Raw genomic sequence first — 18,216 nt, forward strand, 5'->3', positions numbered from 1 at the left:
TATCTAATTCCAATGATCTGAGTTTACATTTACATCAAAAGAAAATTACTGTTAAAAATGTCATACCAAAGAAAGAGCTGCTTGAGTCTGATGTAGAAGTGGTTCCGGGAGGGAAGAGAGATGAATACATTCAGGAATTTTAATAGTGCCTCCATCCAAATCTGCTATGATTACATCTAGCTAAAGGAGATAAAAATTAGTCAATAATTAATAAAATGTATTTGTTGTTAAGGAAATTAATTTGGCCTTCATTAATTCAAAATAAGAAGAACCAGGTGTAGAAGAGACTCTTCGTTGTCCATAGGAACAGAATGTTGGGTTCATGACTTCCCAGCTACCATGTATTTCTTAGCTTCCTTTGAAATTAGGTGTGGCATGTGACTAAGTTTCTGATGATGGAATGTGAGAAGTGATGTGTACACTTCAGGCATTCAAAAGAGGGGGTGTAAGGCTCTCCTATGCTCTTCTTTTCCTTCCTATGGCTGAAACTATGAACTGGTTAACAACCCAACCTTGAATATTCAGATTATGACAATGCTGAGGGGATTTTTGGTGTACAAACAAGAGGGAAAGAAGCTTAGAATGTGAATGAGTTCATGGAATAAGCTGGTCTGGCATAATGGAATACCACTAGGGACTGCTGCATAAGTGTTAAGTAAAATTCCATTTTGTTTTAACCACTGTATTTTGGATGCTTTGGTATAGTAGTTTAGCCATATCCTAAATAATACAGTACTCATTACAAGAGTTAACAAACAAAACAATTGGTATACACCAAAATGGTACCATTTGGGTGCTTCAGAAAGAAACTGATTTTTACATTTTACAACAGTCTATTTTAAAATAACTTACATAAAAATGTAATAGAGAAACCAGCCAATACTGTTGAAGTTCTTATGCTGACAAGAGGCTTAAAATTCATCCTAATTTATACATTAAAAGTTAATAAATTTATTTTTGGAAATACTTGGCTTGTCCTACCTCCAGAAACTGTTTATATTTAGTGGGAAAAAATGACCTCAACCAGATCAGTATGCTTCTAGTTAGTACTAAGTAGGTTTTACTGATTATGTTTATTGATTTACACATATTTTCATATGCTGATATCACAGCAAAATAGGAACTAGATACCAACATATAAAGAAAGGAAAAGTAATTAATATATGAATGAGGGTCCCGTTTATAATTACAGTGTTGACTAGTACTTTGTCAGTTTTAATGACACCTATACTTTGACTACAATTGTAACTATATGTAAGTACCAACAGAGTTTGCATCTTTGTTGGCATTTAAAACTAAAACAAAAGTAGGATTACAAAATCTTAAGAAGCTATGGATCATAGATATCATATAGCCCAACCTTTCAGTAAAGATATTTTTCTTAAACTCCCTGAAGTGTCATGGAATTTGTTCTTTGCACTCCACTTACTGTGCTTGAGCATACATTCCTCACGTAAGGCACCCCATTTTTCATCATTGGTCAGCTCTCATAGTTGAAAACTTTTATACTAAGGAGAAATTTCTTTTTATATCCACTATACCCATTGATTCTACTTCAGCCTTTTAGAGCTACAAAAAGTGAACCTTCCTACAACAGCCATTTAAATATTTATATTTAGCTATCAAACAGAACCAGGATATTACCTGAGAAAATTTAAGGGTCTCATAGGATATGGTTTCTATACTCTGACAATCCTGGATGTTCCTCTCCGAAGCACATTATTTTCTTATAATCCCTCTTAAATAAGTTCAGTACAAAGAAGTAAACACAATATTCCAGCACTGGCTTAAATATACAGTATTCCTTTTCTTCTTTGCTATTTCTTTTCATATGGCATTAAGAATAGAATAATTTGGTGGAGCTCATACACAACTTGTATTCCACTAAAAGCCTTCACTCTTTTGCAAATACTTTTTGCTTTTTAGCTACTAGCCATTCAGCATTAACCCAGACCTCATTTCAAAATATGAATATATTAAAGCACTCATGACAAAGTATAAGTAAAATACTAATTAATGGATTATTTTATCTCCCTTTCTCATATATAGGATGAAGAATACAGAAGATAAAATTAGTATGCCAAAAAAGGGGCATTTTAAATATGAATAAATTCATTTTGTAGATCTTCCATACTTGCTATGAAAAAAAACTAATATTTATATTTTTCAGTGATGCTTTTTCTTCCAGCCAATCTTTTCTATTGGGAATGTAAGAGATCTGAAAATAGTAATCAGGTGAAATGTTATAGGATTCAAATAAATATGATAAGCTTTTAGTCTCATTAACTGGCAATTTAAAGATGAATACTTACAAGTTCATGGATATCAGTTTTAAAGATAGAATGTACTCCAATAATGAAAGGTGTTGGGGAACTTAGAACTTCTAGTAGCTGAGCCGGGAGAATGGGAATATAAGGATAACTGGAAATAATAAAAGAATATGTGAGATATATTTGTTTTTCTGTAATATGAACGTTTTTTCTTTTATCTTTATGCAGTATGAGTTTTAGATTACCTACATTATCATTAATATTCTCATGGTTATTAACATTAAATTTTTAAAAAGAAAGATTTAAAAAAATTTTCATGTAAAAGAGATGATCAGGTATAACAAGATATAAAGTAAACAGAACCCAGGACAGCTTCCTTATCCCTTATCCCTCTGAGGTAAGCAGTCTTTTTAGGTTTATTCATCTTGCTTGAAAACATTTTTCCTTACATAAAAATCTGACATCAGGAGGTAACAGTGACTCCCTTATGGGCTCTCCCCCTCAATAATGATGATGATTTGTCTAAACAAAACAATCATTCAAATTCCATTTTTTGTATTTGATGTTTGAATTCAATCAGAATGGCAAAGTGCAAAAATTAAGGCATAGAATGCTCTCTTATCTAGAGGTTAAGAAAGGCACATAATAAAAAAAAAAAGAAAGAAAGAAAATTTTTTTAAATAAAATATGGAGGCAGTCTAAATTTTTTTCTAGTTTGTATGACTTAAGATCCTAAGTGTTATGAGTATCAAATTGATAAAGAGTATATTAGAATAAAATATTTTATTCATAACACTATCAAGCATCACTGTTTAGATTGTTTTGGTTTTTACTTTTTACTATGGAAAGTTTTAACATGTCCCCCAGAAAATAAAGAGGAAAAAAGGACAATGAAACCCCATGTATCCAATCCAGATTTGACAATTACCAATGCATGGTTACATGTATGTTTCTACCCATTTTCATTCTCTCCCCTACTGTATTATTTGAAGCAACTCCCAGACATCATATCATTTATACATAAATACTTTAGTAGATATCTAAAAAAAGGTAAGGTATCTTTTTAAATATACATAATACCATTATAACTCCTAAAAATTAATAAGTCTTTAATATCAAATAACCAGAACTAACTTAAGACTTTTATCACCAATTGTATTTAGAGAGAATTAAATGTTGCTGACAATACTATGCAAGTTATTTTTTCCACTAAATTAATCAACACTCAGTAATGAACAACTTTCCATTTTCCAAATTCTAGGTTAGATTTCCATCAGAATCATGTGTACAGTGTAACTTTGTAAAATATGCCCTTGTGGTTCAAAACTATTGATTGTGCTATGACATTTCAACTAATCATCAATAAGTAATGCAGAATTCAGGAATAAATTAAAGTACCAAGTAGAAAACCTCACCTATATTTAAGAGGAAACATTAAAGATTCCAGGGCTCTGCAAGCATCACTAAGTCTCTGGAAACTTGCAGAATGGAAGAGAACCTTATTTTCTGTGAGAACTGCACAGAAGAGGCTGAGGACATTTTGAATTCCTGAAAACACAAGAGCAAATGCTTACCAAATGCATTTAATTTTATATGTGATGCCAACAAACAGACTAAGAATGACATGGAATGAAAAAGCCAATATTTTTTAAAGCTCTAAAGAAAACTATTTGGTTAAACTATAAACTCCATACAATCTATGGGTATTTGTTTTCCCAAACTTTCATTTTGTCTTTATTCTTCAAATCAGTGTAACACTCAGTGAACATATCAGTTGTTTGGAAATACACTATTACCTTCTTTTCAACTTCATCTCCAAGGACTGTACTTAAATCCCTGTTTTAGATTCTGGCAATGTTAAATAACTTTTTTCCCCTTTAAAGTCAATTTGTCTGATGTTAATATAACCACACCAGCTTTGTTGTTGAAATTTTCCTGGTATGTCTTTTTCCATCTCTTCATTTCAACCTTTCTCTACTTCTTGTAAATATAGTTGGCATTAAAAAAAAATCCATTCTGACAACTTGTGTCTTTTAAAGAGATCATTTAATTGACTTATATTTACTGCAATTATTTCTATATATACATATAATATCTTATTCAATACTTTTTATTTGTTCTACCTTTTTTACCATTTCTAAATGATTAATAGAAATGGACCTTCTTTTATCCCCTTATAAGTCCCCAGAATTTATAAGCCCTATTTTTTCTAGTGACAATGCTAGAAAATACAGCTTCAAACATACCAAATTGAAGTTAAAAAACTACATCATTTCTTATTTTCTTTTTTATTAGCAAATCATCCTTAAATTATCAGTTGAACCTTAATTACATGGACCCACTAAATCAAGAGTTACCATTAGTTTTCTAAGGTAAAATACTTCCTCTATCTCCCTTTACTACAGCTTGTCCCTTCACATGAGGCATGCATATATCTTCTTAGCCCATTATTAACTGCCCATTATCCTCTTTTATCACTCCCAGCTTATCCCATATGATACACCTGAACTTATAGTTCCATTTTTAATTATATCTCATTTTGACTAATGTAAAAGTTTCATAACTAGTTTCTCTAATCCAGTCCTTATTCATTTCAGATCTATTCTCCAGCATGATGGACATAAAATACAAATCTGATTATGTCACTTTCATGCCTCAATCTCTTTGGTATCTTCCCATCCTTTTGGGTAGTGATTTTCAAGTATACTCTGTTCCACAGAAGCAATTTATTAAGAGAAGCTTTGCTTCAGTTTTATATATTAATCTCTGTGAACCTCAGTTGGTAAAATGAGGATAATTTCAAAACCTATCTTATAGGGTTGCTATGAAGAAGAAATGAGATAATACATAGAGTTCTCAGCATGGCACCATGGTAAATAATATATATAGATATATTAGCTGAAATTATGATTATTGTTGCAATTATTATTGTAATTATTATAGTTGTTACCATTAATTTCCTTTGAAGTTAGGATTCCGATGCTAAAACTGTTTGAAGACACCTGACGTACCAGACTAGGTCTGAGCTCCATGCCAAATTGTCTTTATGGTCTTACTTCCAGATTTCCAACCCAGCTGCTGCCTCCCACCCTTGTGTGATCAATATTAAACTAACCTAGCTCTCAGAACACTTCTTTCAGTTTGATATCTCTGCTTCTTATATTCATGTTCTTTTTTTTATGTTTATTTATTCTTGAGAGAAAGAGAGAGAGAGAGAGTACACAGGGGAGGGGCATAGAGAAAGGGAGATAGAGGATCTGAAGCAGGCTCTGTGAGGGCTCAAGCTCACAAACCATGAGATCATAACCTGAGCTGACGTTGGACGCTTAACCCACTGAGCCACCCCGGCGCCCCTGTTCACGCTCTTTTTGCCCCTTCATTAAAATGCGAGTCCCTCAAAGATAATACTGGGCCTTATACATTGCTATACCCCTCCTGCCAAGAACTGACTATATAGCAGGCACTCAAAAATGTTTCACTGAACTGACAAGCTCTCTGAATGGTGACAGGAGTCACTATAAAAAGATGTTAAAACTTTCATTAGAAGATATCAGAGAATATCTTTATAAATTCAGATAGGGAAAGTGTAAAATACACGTCATAAATTAAACGATTGATAAATTCAATAATTTTAAATTGAAAATTTCTGTCAAAAAATAACAAAAAATGAGGACAAGTCTCAGATGGAGAAAAATTACATAGGAAGTATATAAATGTGAAAAAATGTTGCCAAAAAATATGTTGCCCTTGCTGGAGGAAACAAATCCAAAAATACAGCTAAGACCAATTTCAAAGAACTTACTGCCTAATTTTTCTTCTAGGAATTTTATGGTTTCTAGTTTTATGTTTAAGTCTTTAAACTATTTGAGCTTTCTCTTTGTATGTGGTATAAGAAAGTGGTTCAGTTTCATTTTTTTGGCATGCAGTTGTCCAGTTTTACCAATATAATTTATTGAAAAGACTGTCTTTTCCCCATTGTATATTCTTGCCTCCTTTTTTGTAGATTAACTGACCATATAAGCATGCGTTTATTTCTGGACTCGAGTCTATTACATTGATCTACATGTTTCTGTGTCAATACCATACTATTTTGATTGCTATAGCTTTGTAGTATAGTTTGAAATCAGAAAGTGTGATACCTCCAGTTTTGTTCTTTCTCAATACTGCTTTGCCCCCAATAATGTTCTTTAGAACTGTTTTCTCTACACTCATAATTTGATCTGGAATCAGATATTCCAATTAGTTGTTGCGTTTCTTTAGTCTCATTCAATATGGAACATTATCACAATATTAACAAGTTGTTTTTTTTTTTTTTTACTGAGGTAGAATTCACACCATAAAATAACCATTTTAAAGAGAACAATTTATTGATTTGCTTATGTTGAAACATTACTGCATTCCAGGAATAAGTCCCCTTTGACCACAGTATATGATCCTCTTAACATGTTGTTAAATTTGATTTACTAATATTTGTTGAGCATTTTTGCCTCTATATTCATTGAGATTTGGCTTGTAGTTTCCTTCCTTCCTTCATTTCTCTTTTTCTCTTTACTTCCTTCCCTCTGTCTTTCTTTGCTTCCTTCTTTCCTTCCTTCTTTCTCTTTTCCTTTCTCTCCTCCTCTCCCTTTTTCTTTCTTTCTTCCTCTTTCTTTCTTTCTCTTTCCTTCTCTCTTTCCTTTTCTTCCTCTCTCCCTCCCTCCCTTCCTTCTTTCCTTCCTTCCTTCCTTCCATGTCTACATCTGGCTTTGATATCAGGGTGATTGTGGCCTCATAAAATGGGCTTGGAAATGTTTCCTCTGCTTCTACTTTTTTTGGAAGAATTTGAAATGAATAGGTATTTATTTTTCTTTAAATGTTTGGTAGAATTCAGTAGTGAAGCCAGGTGGTCCTGAAGTTTTCTTTCTGGGATGTTTTTGATTACAGCTTCACTCTTCTTACTAGTAATTATTTGTTCAGATTTTCTATTTCTTTATGATTCAGTCTTGGTAGGTTGTATGTTTCTAGGAATTTATGTGTTCTTCCAGGTTATCTAACTGTTGGCATGTAATTATTCATAGTACTCTCTTATGGTCCTTAGCATTTCTGTGGTATCAACTGTAATGTCTTTTCTTTCATACCTGATTTTATTTGCAGCTTCTCTCTTTTTTTCTTAGTCTTGTTAAAGATTTGTCATTTTGTTTTTCTTTTCAAAAAAAATCAAACAAACCAGATCTTAGTATCATTGGCCTTTTTTATTGCCTTTTTAACTCTATTTCATTTAATTCTGCTCTGATCTTTGTTATTTCTTTCTAACTTTAGGCTTAGTTTGCTCTTTTTCTAGTTCTTTGGAATGTAAAGTTAGCCTGCATATATTTGAGATATTTGCTTTTTCTTAATGTAGGTATTTATTGCTATAAACTTACATCTTAGATATGTTTTTGCTGCATCCCATAAATTTTAGTATGTTGTATTTCCACTTTCATTTGTCTTATGATGTTTTTGATTTCCTTTTTGACTTCTTCATTGACCCATTGGTTGTTAAGGAGCACATTGTTTAATCTCTATATATCTTTGAATTTTCAAATTTTCTTATTAATTTCTAAGTTTTATACCATTATGGTTGGTTGGAAAGTATGCTTTACATGATTTTGATCTTCTTAAATTTATTAAGACTTGTTTTGTGACCAAACACATGATCTATCCTGGAGAATGATCCATGTGCACTTGAGAAGAATGTGTGTTCTGTTGTTGGATGAAAGGTTCTGTATACACCTATGAGGTCCATCTGGTCTAACGTGTCATCTCGGTCTTATTTTTCTTAATTGATTTTGTTTGCTTATAAACCCATTGTTGAATGTGGAGTACTGAAGTCCTTTACTATTATTGTTTTGTTGTCTATTTTTCCCTTCAAATCTGCTAACATTTGCTTTATATATTCAGACACTCCAATGTTGCATACATAAACATAATTGTTATATCCACTTGATGAGTTGACCACTTTGTCATTATACAATGACCTCTTTATCTCTTATTACAGTTTTTGGCTTAAAGTCTATTATGTCTAATATATCAGTATAGCTACCCATGCTTTACTTTTATTTCTATTTGCATGGAATATATTTTTAGATACTTTCATCTTCAGTCAATGTGTGTCCTAAATGCTGAAGTGAGTCTTTTTGTTTTGGGCTCTGGTAAAGACAGCAGCGGGCACCTGAAAATGTGCTAATTAGAAGCTGAACCTTCAGACAGGTACCGGTAAAGTAGCTGGGAGAAACAGTGGGAGATGGGCATTTTTGCCAGCTCCCTCTGCAATGAGTTCTGGAGGGATAGTCGCTGTGAGTGCCCAGAACTCCATTAAAAACTGCCTGTGTGTTTACTATAGTCCTGTGAGACTCATGAACAAAAGCTCTGCTGACTTACAGAGTTAGGAATTTGGAAGACCCATCCCTTGGGCAGGAGCCTTAAAAGTTGGGGTACGAGATGTGTGATCCAAACTCCTCACTCTTCAAGTTGTAGTTGGGAGTTGAGATTTCTCTCTCCGATATATAGCATTCTGCAAGGAGTGCTGTTTATGGCAAAAATGTATCTTAATCTTTCCCACCCATTTCAATGTGTGTATTTGTCAAGGGCCCAATGTATAGGAGTTACTCAACCGGTTTCTGGATTTCTCTCAGAGAGAATTGCTCTGTGTGTAGCTGTGCATTTGATGTATCTGTGAAAGGAATGAATTTAGGAGCCTCCTCTGTTGCCTTCTTGGTCCAGAGTCTCCAGGTAGGCCTTCTATGACTTATTTTCAGGATTTCTCTGTTAAATTTCTGGCAGGTGTGCCACTAGTCCCAAATAGGATTGTAACTTAGACAAGCAGAATTAGAGGGGTTTTTTTGCCTTTCATTTCCTACTGGGTTCAATACTACTGTTACTGACAATGATGTGGATTTAAGCTTTCCGTCCTATTTGGCAGCAAAGCTGCTGGTTATATGGCCAGCTCTGCCCTGGAAGAAACTATCATTCTTACTGACAGAGCTGAAACGTGAGGGAGATGGTAGCAACTTCAGCTAAGAATGCTGCAGATTTTTACTGTTCTTACCCAAAATACAAGCATGAATAACTGCTTCTAAATTTGTTTGCTTCTAGTCAAGTTTTAGAGCTCTGAAATAGTTGTATTCAACAATTATTGTCTAGTTTCATACTGGTTCTTTGGGGAAGAGATTTGCTCATCTCTTTATACTGCTATAAGCAGACATGTGGTCCTTGGTGATGTCAGTTTTGCTTACCTAAATTTTTACTTAATGTTGTCCAATTTTTCTAATGGATATTTCACATTTTTCCTTGCAACTAACAAGCAATCTGTGGTCTGACACTTTAGGCCATGCAAGTATCTTGCTCCTCACCAAAATTTCTGCCTGGATTTATTTTTTATTATTTTTTAAAATGTTTATTTAGTTTTTAGATTGAGAGACACAGCAGGGGAGGGGCAGAAAGGGAGGGAGACAGAGGATCTGAAGTGGGCTCTGTGCTGACAGCAGAGAAGCCAATGCAGGGCTGAAACTCATGAACTGGGAGATCACGACCTGAGCCGAAATGGGACACTTATCCAACTGAGCCACCCAGATGCCCCAAATTTCTGCCTAGATTTCACATCTACTGATAATTACTGCAAAAATCAGACTTTGCTATGATGATTATAAAATGATTTTCCAAATCCAGCACTTCTTCCACATCCACCAGTTAGCACTCAACATTCTGCAATTAGTAGACTCCTCATTTATCCCTCCCTAACACGCTTATTTGTGTATCCCCTATCAGTATGAACTCATGAATTCCTATTTTTAATCCCAATATTCTATAAAGTCATTACTAACTTAACTATTTTTTGTGCTAAACAAGTCCTAGATTTAGACAGTGGGCATGACTTTAACCTAGTTCTTGTGCCCTGTGACATGAACCCACTTTTTTTTTCCTAGTTTTTTCTTACTTTCTGGCTTAACAAAACAATCCAGGCTCATATTAGAACTACCTTGTCCCTGCCCTAAGGTCAGCAATTTCTCTAAGAAGTCCTGGCACTGTTTTGTGAGGTATGGTATTAAAGACCAAGATCCTGAATTAGTTCCTTCATGTTTGCTATTAATTGTGTTATATACTTGGGTGCCCCCATGCTGGATGCATTAATATTTACAATTGTTATATCTTCTTGTTGGATTGTCCCCTTTATGATTATATAATACCCTTCTTTGTCTTTTATGAAAAGTCTTTGTTTTAAAGTATTTTGTTTGCTATAAGTATTGCTACTTTGGCTTTTTTTTTCTTGACATCCATTTGTGTGATAAATGATTCTACACCCCCTCACTTTCAATCTGCAAGTGTCTTTAGGTCTACAAAGAGTCGCTTGTAGGTAGCATATAGATAAATCTTATTGTTTTACCCATTCTGTCACCCTATGTCTTTTGGCTGGAGCATTTAATCCATTTACATTCAAAGCAATACACACATACACACACACACACACACACACACACACACACACACACACATATATATATAGCCTTTTTTAAATTATTATTTTACTGATTTTGTCATTCTTTCTGGAGATTTTTGCTAATCATTCCTTACCTTTGTCACTTGTGGTCTCTACTTTGCCCTTAAAGAGTCCTCTTTCATATTTTTTTGCAGGGCTGGTTTAGTGGTTACAAACTGTTAGTTTTTGTTTGGGAAACTTTTTATTGCTCCTTCTATTCTGAATTCTGATAATAATACAATAATAGTAGGGGACTTTAACACCCACTTACATCAATGGATAGATCATCTAAACAAAACATAAACAAGGAAATAATTTGGGTTTTTTTGTTTTTAGTCTTTAGGTTTTTGTTTTTGTTTATTTGTTTGTGTTATTTGTTTGTGTGTTTGCATATTTTTGTCTCCTGTTTGTCTGTTTTCCTTTACAGGGCTACTCCAAGGAACAAATCAAAGCACACCTGGTGGAGGGTACAAAATATTATTGTGAGTAAGGTAATAAAATAACCAAAGTCACAACAGAGAGCAAGTAACAATCCCCAAAAAAACACCTCCTGAGGGCCAGGCTCTAGACAGTGTATGACCCTCCTTGAATATAACAGTGCTCACAGGTGCAGAGCACACAAGCTTTTAAAACGCATAAGGGACAGAAAACTTGCCAAAGTGATGAAACGGAAGAATTTTCCTCAAAAGAAATTCCAGGAAGTAGCGACAACTAACGAATTGATCAAAACCGATTTAAGCAATATAACTGAACAAGAATTTAGAATAATAGTCATAAAATTAATTGCTGGGCTTGAAAAAAGCATAGAGGACAGCAGAGAATCTATTGCTACAGAAATCAAGGGACTAAGAAATAGTCATGATGAATTAAAAAATGCTATAAATGAGGTGCAAAATAAAATGGAGGCAGACACAGCATGGACTGAAGAGGCAGAGGGGAGAATAGGTGAATTAGAAGATAAAATTATGGAAAAAGAGGAAGCTGAGAAAAAGAGAGATTAAAAAATCCATGAGTACAAGGGGAGGATTAGGGAACTAAGTGATGCAATCAAACAGAACAATATCCATATCATAGGAATTCAGAGGAAGAGAGAAAGGGGCTGAAGGCATACTTGAACAAATCATAGCTGAGAAATTCCCCGATCTGGGGAAGGAAACAGGCATTGAAATCCAAGAGGCAGAGAGAACTCCCTTCAGACGTAACTTGAATTGTGCTTCTGCACGATTTATCATAGTCAAACTGGCAAAATACAAGGATAAAGAGAGAATTCTGAAAGCAGGTAGGGATAAACGGTCTTAACACACAAAGGTAGACACATAAGGGTAGTAGCAGACCTATCTATTGAAACTTGGCAGGCCAGAAAGGAATGGCAGGAAATCTTCAATGTGACGAACAGAAAAAAATATGCAGCCAAAAATCCTTTACCCAGCAAGTCTGTCATTCAGAATAGAAGGAGAGATAAAGGTTTTCCCAAACAAAAACTGAAGGAATTCATCACCACTAAACCAGCCCTACAAGACATCCTAATGGGGGACTCTGAGTGAAATGTTGCAAAGACCACAAAATACCAGAGACACCACTACAAGCATGAAACCTACAGATATCACAATGACTCTACCCATATCTTTCAAAATAACACTGAATGTAAATGGACTAAATACACCAACCAAAAGACATAGGGTATCAAAATGGATAAAAAAACAAGACCCATCTATTTGCTGTCTACCAGAGACTCATTTGAGACCTGAGGACACCTTCAGATTCAAAGTGAGGGGATGGAGAACTATCTATCATGCTATTGTAGGTCAAAAGAAAGCTGGAGTAGCCATACTTAAATCAGAAAAACTAGACTTTAAATTAAAGGCTGTAACAAGAGATGAAGAGATGTCAGCTGTGCTGACAGCTCAGAGCCTGGAGCCAGCTTCAGAGTCTGTGTCTCCCTCTCTGTCCTTCCCTGGCTCACACCTCTGTCTCTCTCTTTCTCTCAAAAGTAAATAAACATTAAAAAAAAATCTGCTAGAACTGAAACACAAATTCAGTAAAGTCCCAGGATACAAAATCAGCATACAGAAATCTGTTGCATTTCTATACACCAGTAAAGCAGCAGAGAAATTAAGGAATCAATCTCATTTACAATTGCACCAAAACCAATAGGATAGCTAGGAATAAACTTAACCAAAGCATTGAAAGAGCTGTATTCTGAAAACTATAAAACACTGATGAAAGAAACTGCAGGTGACACAAAGAAATGGAAAAACATACCATGCTGCTCATGGGTTGGAAGATCAAATATTGTCAAAATGTTTATACTGCCCAAAGGAATTTATACATTTAATGCAATCCCTATCAAAATGGGAATTTTTCACACCATTTTCCACAGAGCAGTCCTAAAATATGTATGGAACGACAAAAGACCTCGAATAGCCAAAGCAACCTTGAAGAAGAAAAGCAAAGCTGGAGGCATCACAATTCCAGACTTCAGGTTATATTACAAAGCTGTAGTAATCAAAAGAGTATGGTACTGGCACAAAAATAGACACATAGATCAATTGAACAGAACAGAAAACCCAGAAGTGAAGTCAGAACTGTATGATCAAGTAATCTTCGACAAAGCAGGAAAGAATATCCAATTATCCAAGAGAAAGCCAGTCTCTTCAAAAAATGGTGTTGGGAAAACTGAACCATAGTATGCAACAGAATGAGATTGGACCACTTAATTACACCATACACAAAAGTAAATTCAAAATGGATTAGAGACCTAAATGTGAGACTTGAAACCATAAAAATCCTAGAGGAGAACAGAGGCAGTAAACTCTTTGACATCCAGCTGGAGCAACTTCTTACTAGATATATCTCCTGAAGCAATGGAAACAAAAAAGCAAAAATAAACTATAGGGACTTCATCAAAATAAAAAGCTTCTGCACAGCAAAGTAAACAAGCAACAAAAGTAATAGGCAACCTGCAGAATGGGGGATGATATTTGGAAATGATATATTTGATAAAAGGTTAGTATCTAAAATATATAAAGAACTTACAAAACTCAACACTCAAAAATTAATAATTCACCTAAAACATGGGCAGAAGACACGCATAGATAAGTGAAATTAGTCAGTCAGAGAAAGACAAAAATCATATGACTTCAGTCATATGAGGACTTTTTTTTTTAAATTTTTTTTTTAACGTTTTATTTATTTTTGAGACAGAGAGAGACAGAGCATGAACGGGGGAGGGGCAGAGAGAGAGGGAGACACAGAATCGGAAGCAGGCTCCAGGCTCTGAGCCATCAGTCCAGAGCCTGATGCGGGGCTCGAACTCACGGACCGCGAGATCGTGACCTGAGCTGAAGTCAGACGCCCAACCGACTGAGCCACCCAGGCGCCCCAGTCATATGAGGACTTTAAGAGACAAAACAGATGAACATAAGGGAAGGGAAACAAAAATAACATAAAAACAGTAAGGGGGACAAAACAGAAGAGACTCATAAATATGGAGAACAAACTGAGGGTTACTGGAGGGGTTTTGGGGAGGGGATAGGCTCAATGGGTAAAGGGCATTAAGGAATCTACTCCTGAAATCATTGTTTCACTATATGCTAACTAATTTGGATGTAAATTTTAAAAAATAAGGTTAAAAAAAAAGAAGACACACAGATATTTTTTGAAAGAAGACATCCAGATGGCCAACAGACACATGAAAAGATGCTCAACATCACTCATCATCAGGAAAACACAAATCAAAACTACAATGAGGTATCACCCCACACCAGTCAGAATGGCTAAAATTAACATAAGAAACAACAGGTGTTGGCAAGGATGTGGAGAAACGGGAACCCTCTTGCACTAGGGTGCAAACTGGTGCAGTAACTCTGGAAAAACAGTATGGAGGTTCCTTAAAAAGTTAAAAATAGAACTATCAGCAATTATATTACTAGGTATTTACCCAAAGGATACAAAAATACTAATTCAAGGGATATATGCACCCTGATGTTGATAGTAGCATTATCTATAATAGCCCAATTATGGGGAAAGCCCAAATATACACTGATAAATGGATAAAGAAGATGTGGTGTGCATATCACACACACACACACACACACACACATACACACACGAATATTACTCAGTCATAAAAAATAATGAAATCTTGCTGTTTGCAACAACATGGATGGAGCTAGAGAGTATTATGCTAAATGAAATAAGTCAGAGAAGGACAGAAAGATATAATTTCATTCATATGTAGAATTTACGAACAAATGCACAAAGGGAAAAAAAGATAGAGGGAAGCAAACCAAGAAACACTCTTAACTACAGAGAACAAACTGGTGGTTACCAGAGGGCAAGTGGGTAGAGAGCTGGGTGAAATATGTGATGGGGATTAAGGAGTGTACTTGTGATGAGCACCGGGTATTGTATAGAAGAGTTGAATCACTATACTGTACATCTGAAATTAATATTACACTGTATGTTAACTAACTGGAATTTAAACAGGAACATTAAAAAAAAAAGAAGGACCAAGATTCTGAGTATTAGGGTAATGTTAGATCATTTTTACTGGGAGTTTTTGTTCCTGAGTCACTTCAGTAGACAAACATAAGAAATATATCCATGTACACACATATATATGCACAAATATATAAACATATATACATGCATATAGACAGACACATATACACGAGAAATCCTGGGCCCACACCATTACTTTTAATTCCAATCCATTCCTACAGGGTCTCCCCACTGACTCCAACACATATTTGTGTGTGCCTTCCACCAGTGAGAACCCTGGAGAGTAATAACATACACATATTTATCCATTTGCTAAATCTTATATTACATATAAAGTAGTTGCAAAATTTCCTCAGCCATTCTAACTCAAAACACCACACCAACTAAAAAGGAGCTCATGCAAAGCATTAGAGACTGTTAAAAACTGAGAACAAACTGAGGGTTGATGGGGGGTGGGAGGGAGGGCAGGGTGGGTGATAGGTATTGAGGAGGGCACCTTTTGGGATGAGCACTGGGTGTTGTATGGAAACCAATTTGACAGTAAATTTCATATATTAAAAAATAAAAAAAAAAAATAAAAAAAAAAATAAAAAGGAGCTCATGATTTGTATGTAATTCTCTCCTCAAACCTGTCCAAAACTGAAGTTAATCAAATACTGCGTATGCAAGTTACTTTAATTAGTTTTTCTTTTCAGTGTGGCTAGGTTCTTCATTTGAAAGACAATGGAGTTTGTTTCCGTACGCTTTCAATTTTAATATATTTTTTGTTGTTTCTTCCATCATGACTGATGTAGTATTATGTTCTGAATATGTAAGACCTACATATACTTCCAAAAGTGGAACCTATATAAAAAGTCTACTCAGAGAAGTGTCACTCCTTCCCTGAATTAATAGTATTGTGCCCAAATCAATTTCCTGGTTGTTATAATGTACTATAATTACATAAAATATTATTTGGGGGAAATATGAATGATGTATACATGAGGCTTTTCTGCACCAGTTTACTGCAACTGTTCTGAGTCAAAGTATTTAAAAACAAAAAATCGGAGTGCCTGGGTGGCTCAGTTGGTCACGTGTCCAACTTTGGTTCAGGTCATGATCTCACAGTTTGTGAGTTCAAGCCCTGCAATGGGCTCTGTGCTGACATCTCAGAGCCTAGAGCCTGCTTTGGATTCTGTGTCTCCCTCTCTCTACACCTTCCCTGCTCATGCTCTCCTCTCTCTCAAAAATAAACATACATACAAACACACATAAATACAAACAAAAATTTTTGTTAAAAAAACTCTGTGGTCGTATCAGTTTTCAATGGTTGCTGTAACAAATTACCACAAACTTAATGGCTTAGAACAACACATATTATCTTTTATATTCTATTTTTTTATGTATAATAAGTCACTGTCATTAAGTGGTTGTCACTTTGACATGGAGGAAGTCCACATTACATGCTGTTCTTTTCTAGTAACAGGATATTCCTTACTAGTTTTGTCTTGTTTATGGCACCTAAACTTTTCAGAGTTTATCTGGCAAAAGGAAACATTCCCATTTTTTTCAGGAGACATTTCTGAAATCTTACTTAAGCACATTGTCAGTTTTATTACAAAGATGTTTCATATTTTAGCCAAATATTTTTATAGTAAGAATTCAGAATTATTTTAATCATTAAAATGGTTTTATAATATGGCATATGTCTCCTACTTAACAGATGTTTATTGTATAGCAAACTGAATTTCATGACATTTTATAAGGCTCTCATTGTCAAAACCTTTAATAAAGTGAAAAGGTACTAAACGCTCTTTTCCTTGATACCATTGCATCTGTCTACATTTCATGATTAAATGAATGCTTTGCAAAAATATTAGTCTCTGTACTGTAAATAAAACAGGGGTGAGGATAGTGCAGGGGAGGCTGTTTCTTAAAATAATTTCTTTATGTTAAGCCAGTGCTTAAGAGGGGGGCTGTCAAGTACTTAGTCATCCTTCTTATGGTATTAGGTACTACAGCTTTTCAGAAAGCTTAGATCTGAATTTGTTATGAATAAAAATACTAACAGATACTTTATATCTGTGGGAACAATTTCAACCAACTCCTGTTCACTTTTCAAGAAAAACTCTTTGAAGCATATTAACCATTAAATGTATAATACTTATTAGCTCAGTTTTTCTTGGTTTATGGAAACATTTATATAAATGCAAAAATAAGTAATTTAGAATTATGATTAAAGTATGCATTTGCTTAAAAAACACAAACATATTACTATGAAGTTCAGCAAGTCTTAATGTTCAGAAGTCCTATTTTGGGGTTTTTCAGTTTCTAGCAAATGCCCACATTCCTTGGCTCATGGCCCCCTTCCATCTTTAAAGCTGACAAAAGCCAGACAAGCGTTTCTCATTTATGTGATGTCAGAATGTACCACTCTAACACTGGCTCTTTTATCTCCCTCTTTCATCTTTCACAGATCTCTGTGATTTATACTGGGCCCACCAAAGGAACCGATCCTTGAGCTGGATTTTGAAGAATAAGCAGAAGTTAGTTAGGGAGACAGGAGAAACAAGGCTTTCAAAGCTGACAGAAAACCATGTGCAAATAAACAGGGCTGAGGAGGAAAAGGCAGTAAGACCTATAAGTAGTTCTGTCAAGGGCATGTTCAAAAAGAATCTGAATACCATGAGAAGGAATCCGGCTTTCTTTCCTAAAGACTCTGGGGAAGAACTTTTGCCTCTCCACTCCTATCTGAACTCTCTGCAATGTTCCCCCCATCTCCCACAAAAAGAATCCGTTCTGATCATCCACCAGAAAATAAAATTCATAGTCAGCATCATTTAGTACTAGATAAATCGTGGAGAAAGCAGGTATTCAGTTTTTAAGGGACTTTAACCACTTATATCAGTAAAAACAACCAGTTTATGATACCAAGGAGGAAATATTACACTATACTTACTAACACAAGAT

General features: G+C 34.8%; 1 protein-coding gene across 5 annotated transcripts in view; it reads right to left on the reverse strand.

Moving 5' to 3' along the window:
* The window catches only part of SBF2 (SET binding factor 2), a 474,987-nt gene that overhangs the window by 207,076 nt on the left and 249,695 nt on the right, over positions 1-18,216 (reverse strand). For all 5 annotated transcript variants that reach the window (XM_042906593.1, XM_042906592.1, XM_042906591.1 and 2 more), the window contains exons 7-9: positions 3,686-3,818; positions 2,313-2,421; positions 67-180 (exon numbers count right to left, since the gene is read on the reverse strand). In XM_042906593.1, the coding sequence (XP_042762527.1) occupies positions 67-180; positions 2,313-2,421; positions 3,686-3,818 (356 nt within the window). The remainder of the gene's footprint in view (positions 1-66; positions 181-2,312; positions 2,422-3,685; positions 3,819-18,216) is intronic.

Source organism: Panthera leo, chromosome D1 (genome assembly GCF_018350215.1).
Source record: "Panthera leo isolate Ple1 chromosome D1, P.leo_Ple1_pat1.1, whole genome shotgun sequence".
NCBI classification, from domain to species: Eukaryota; Metazoa; Chordata; class Mammalia; order Carnivora; family Felidae; genus Panthera; species Panthera leo.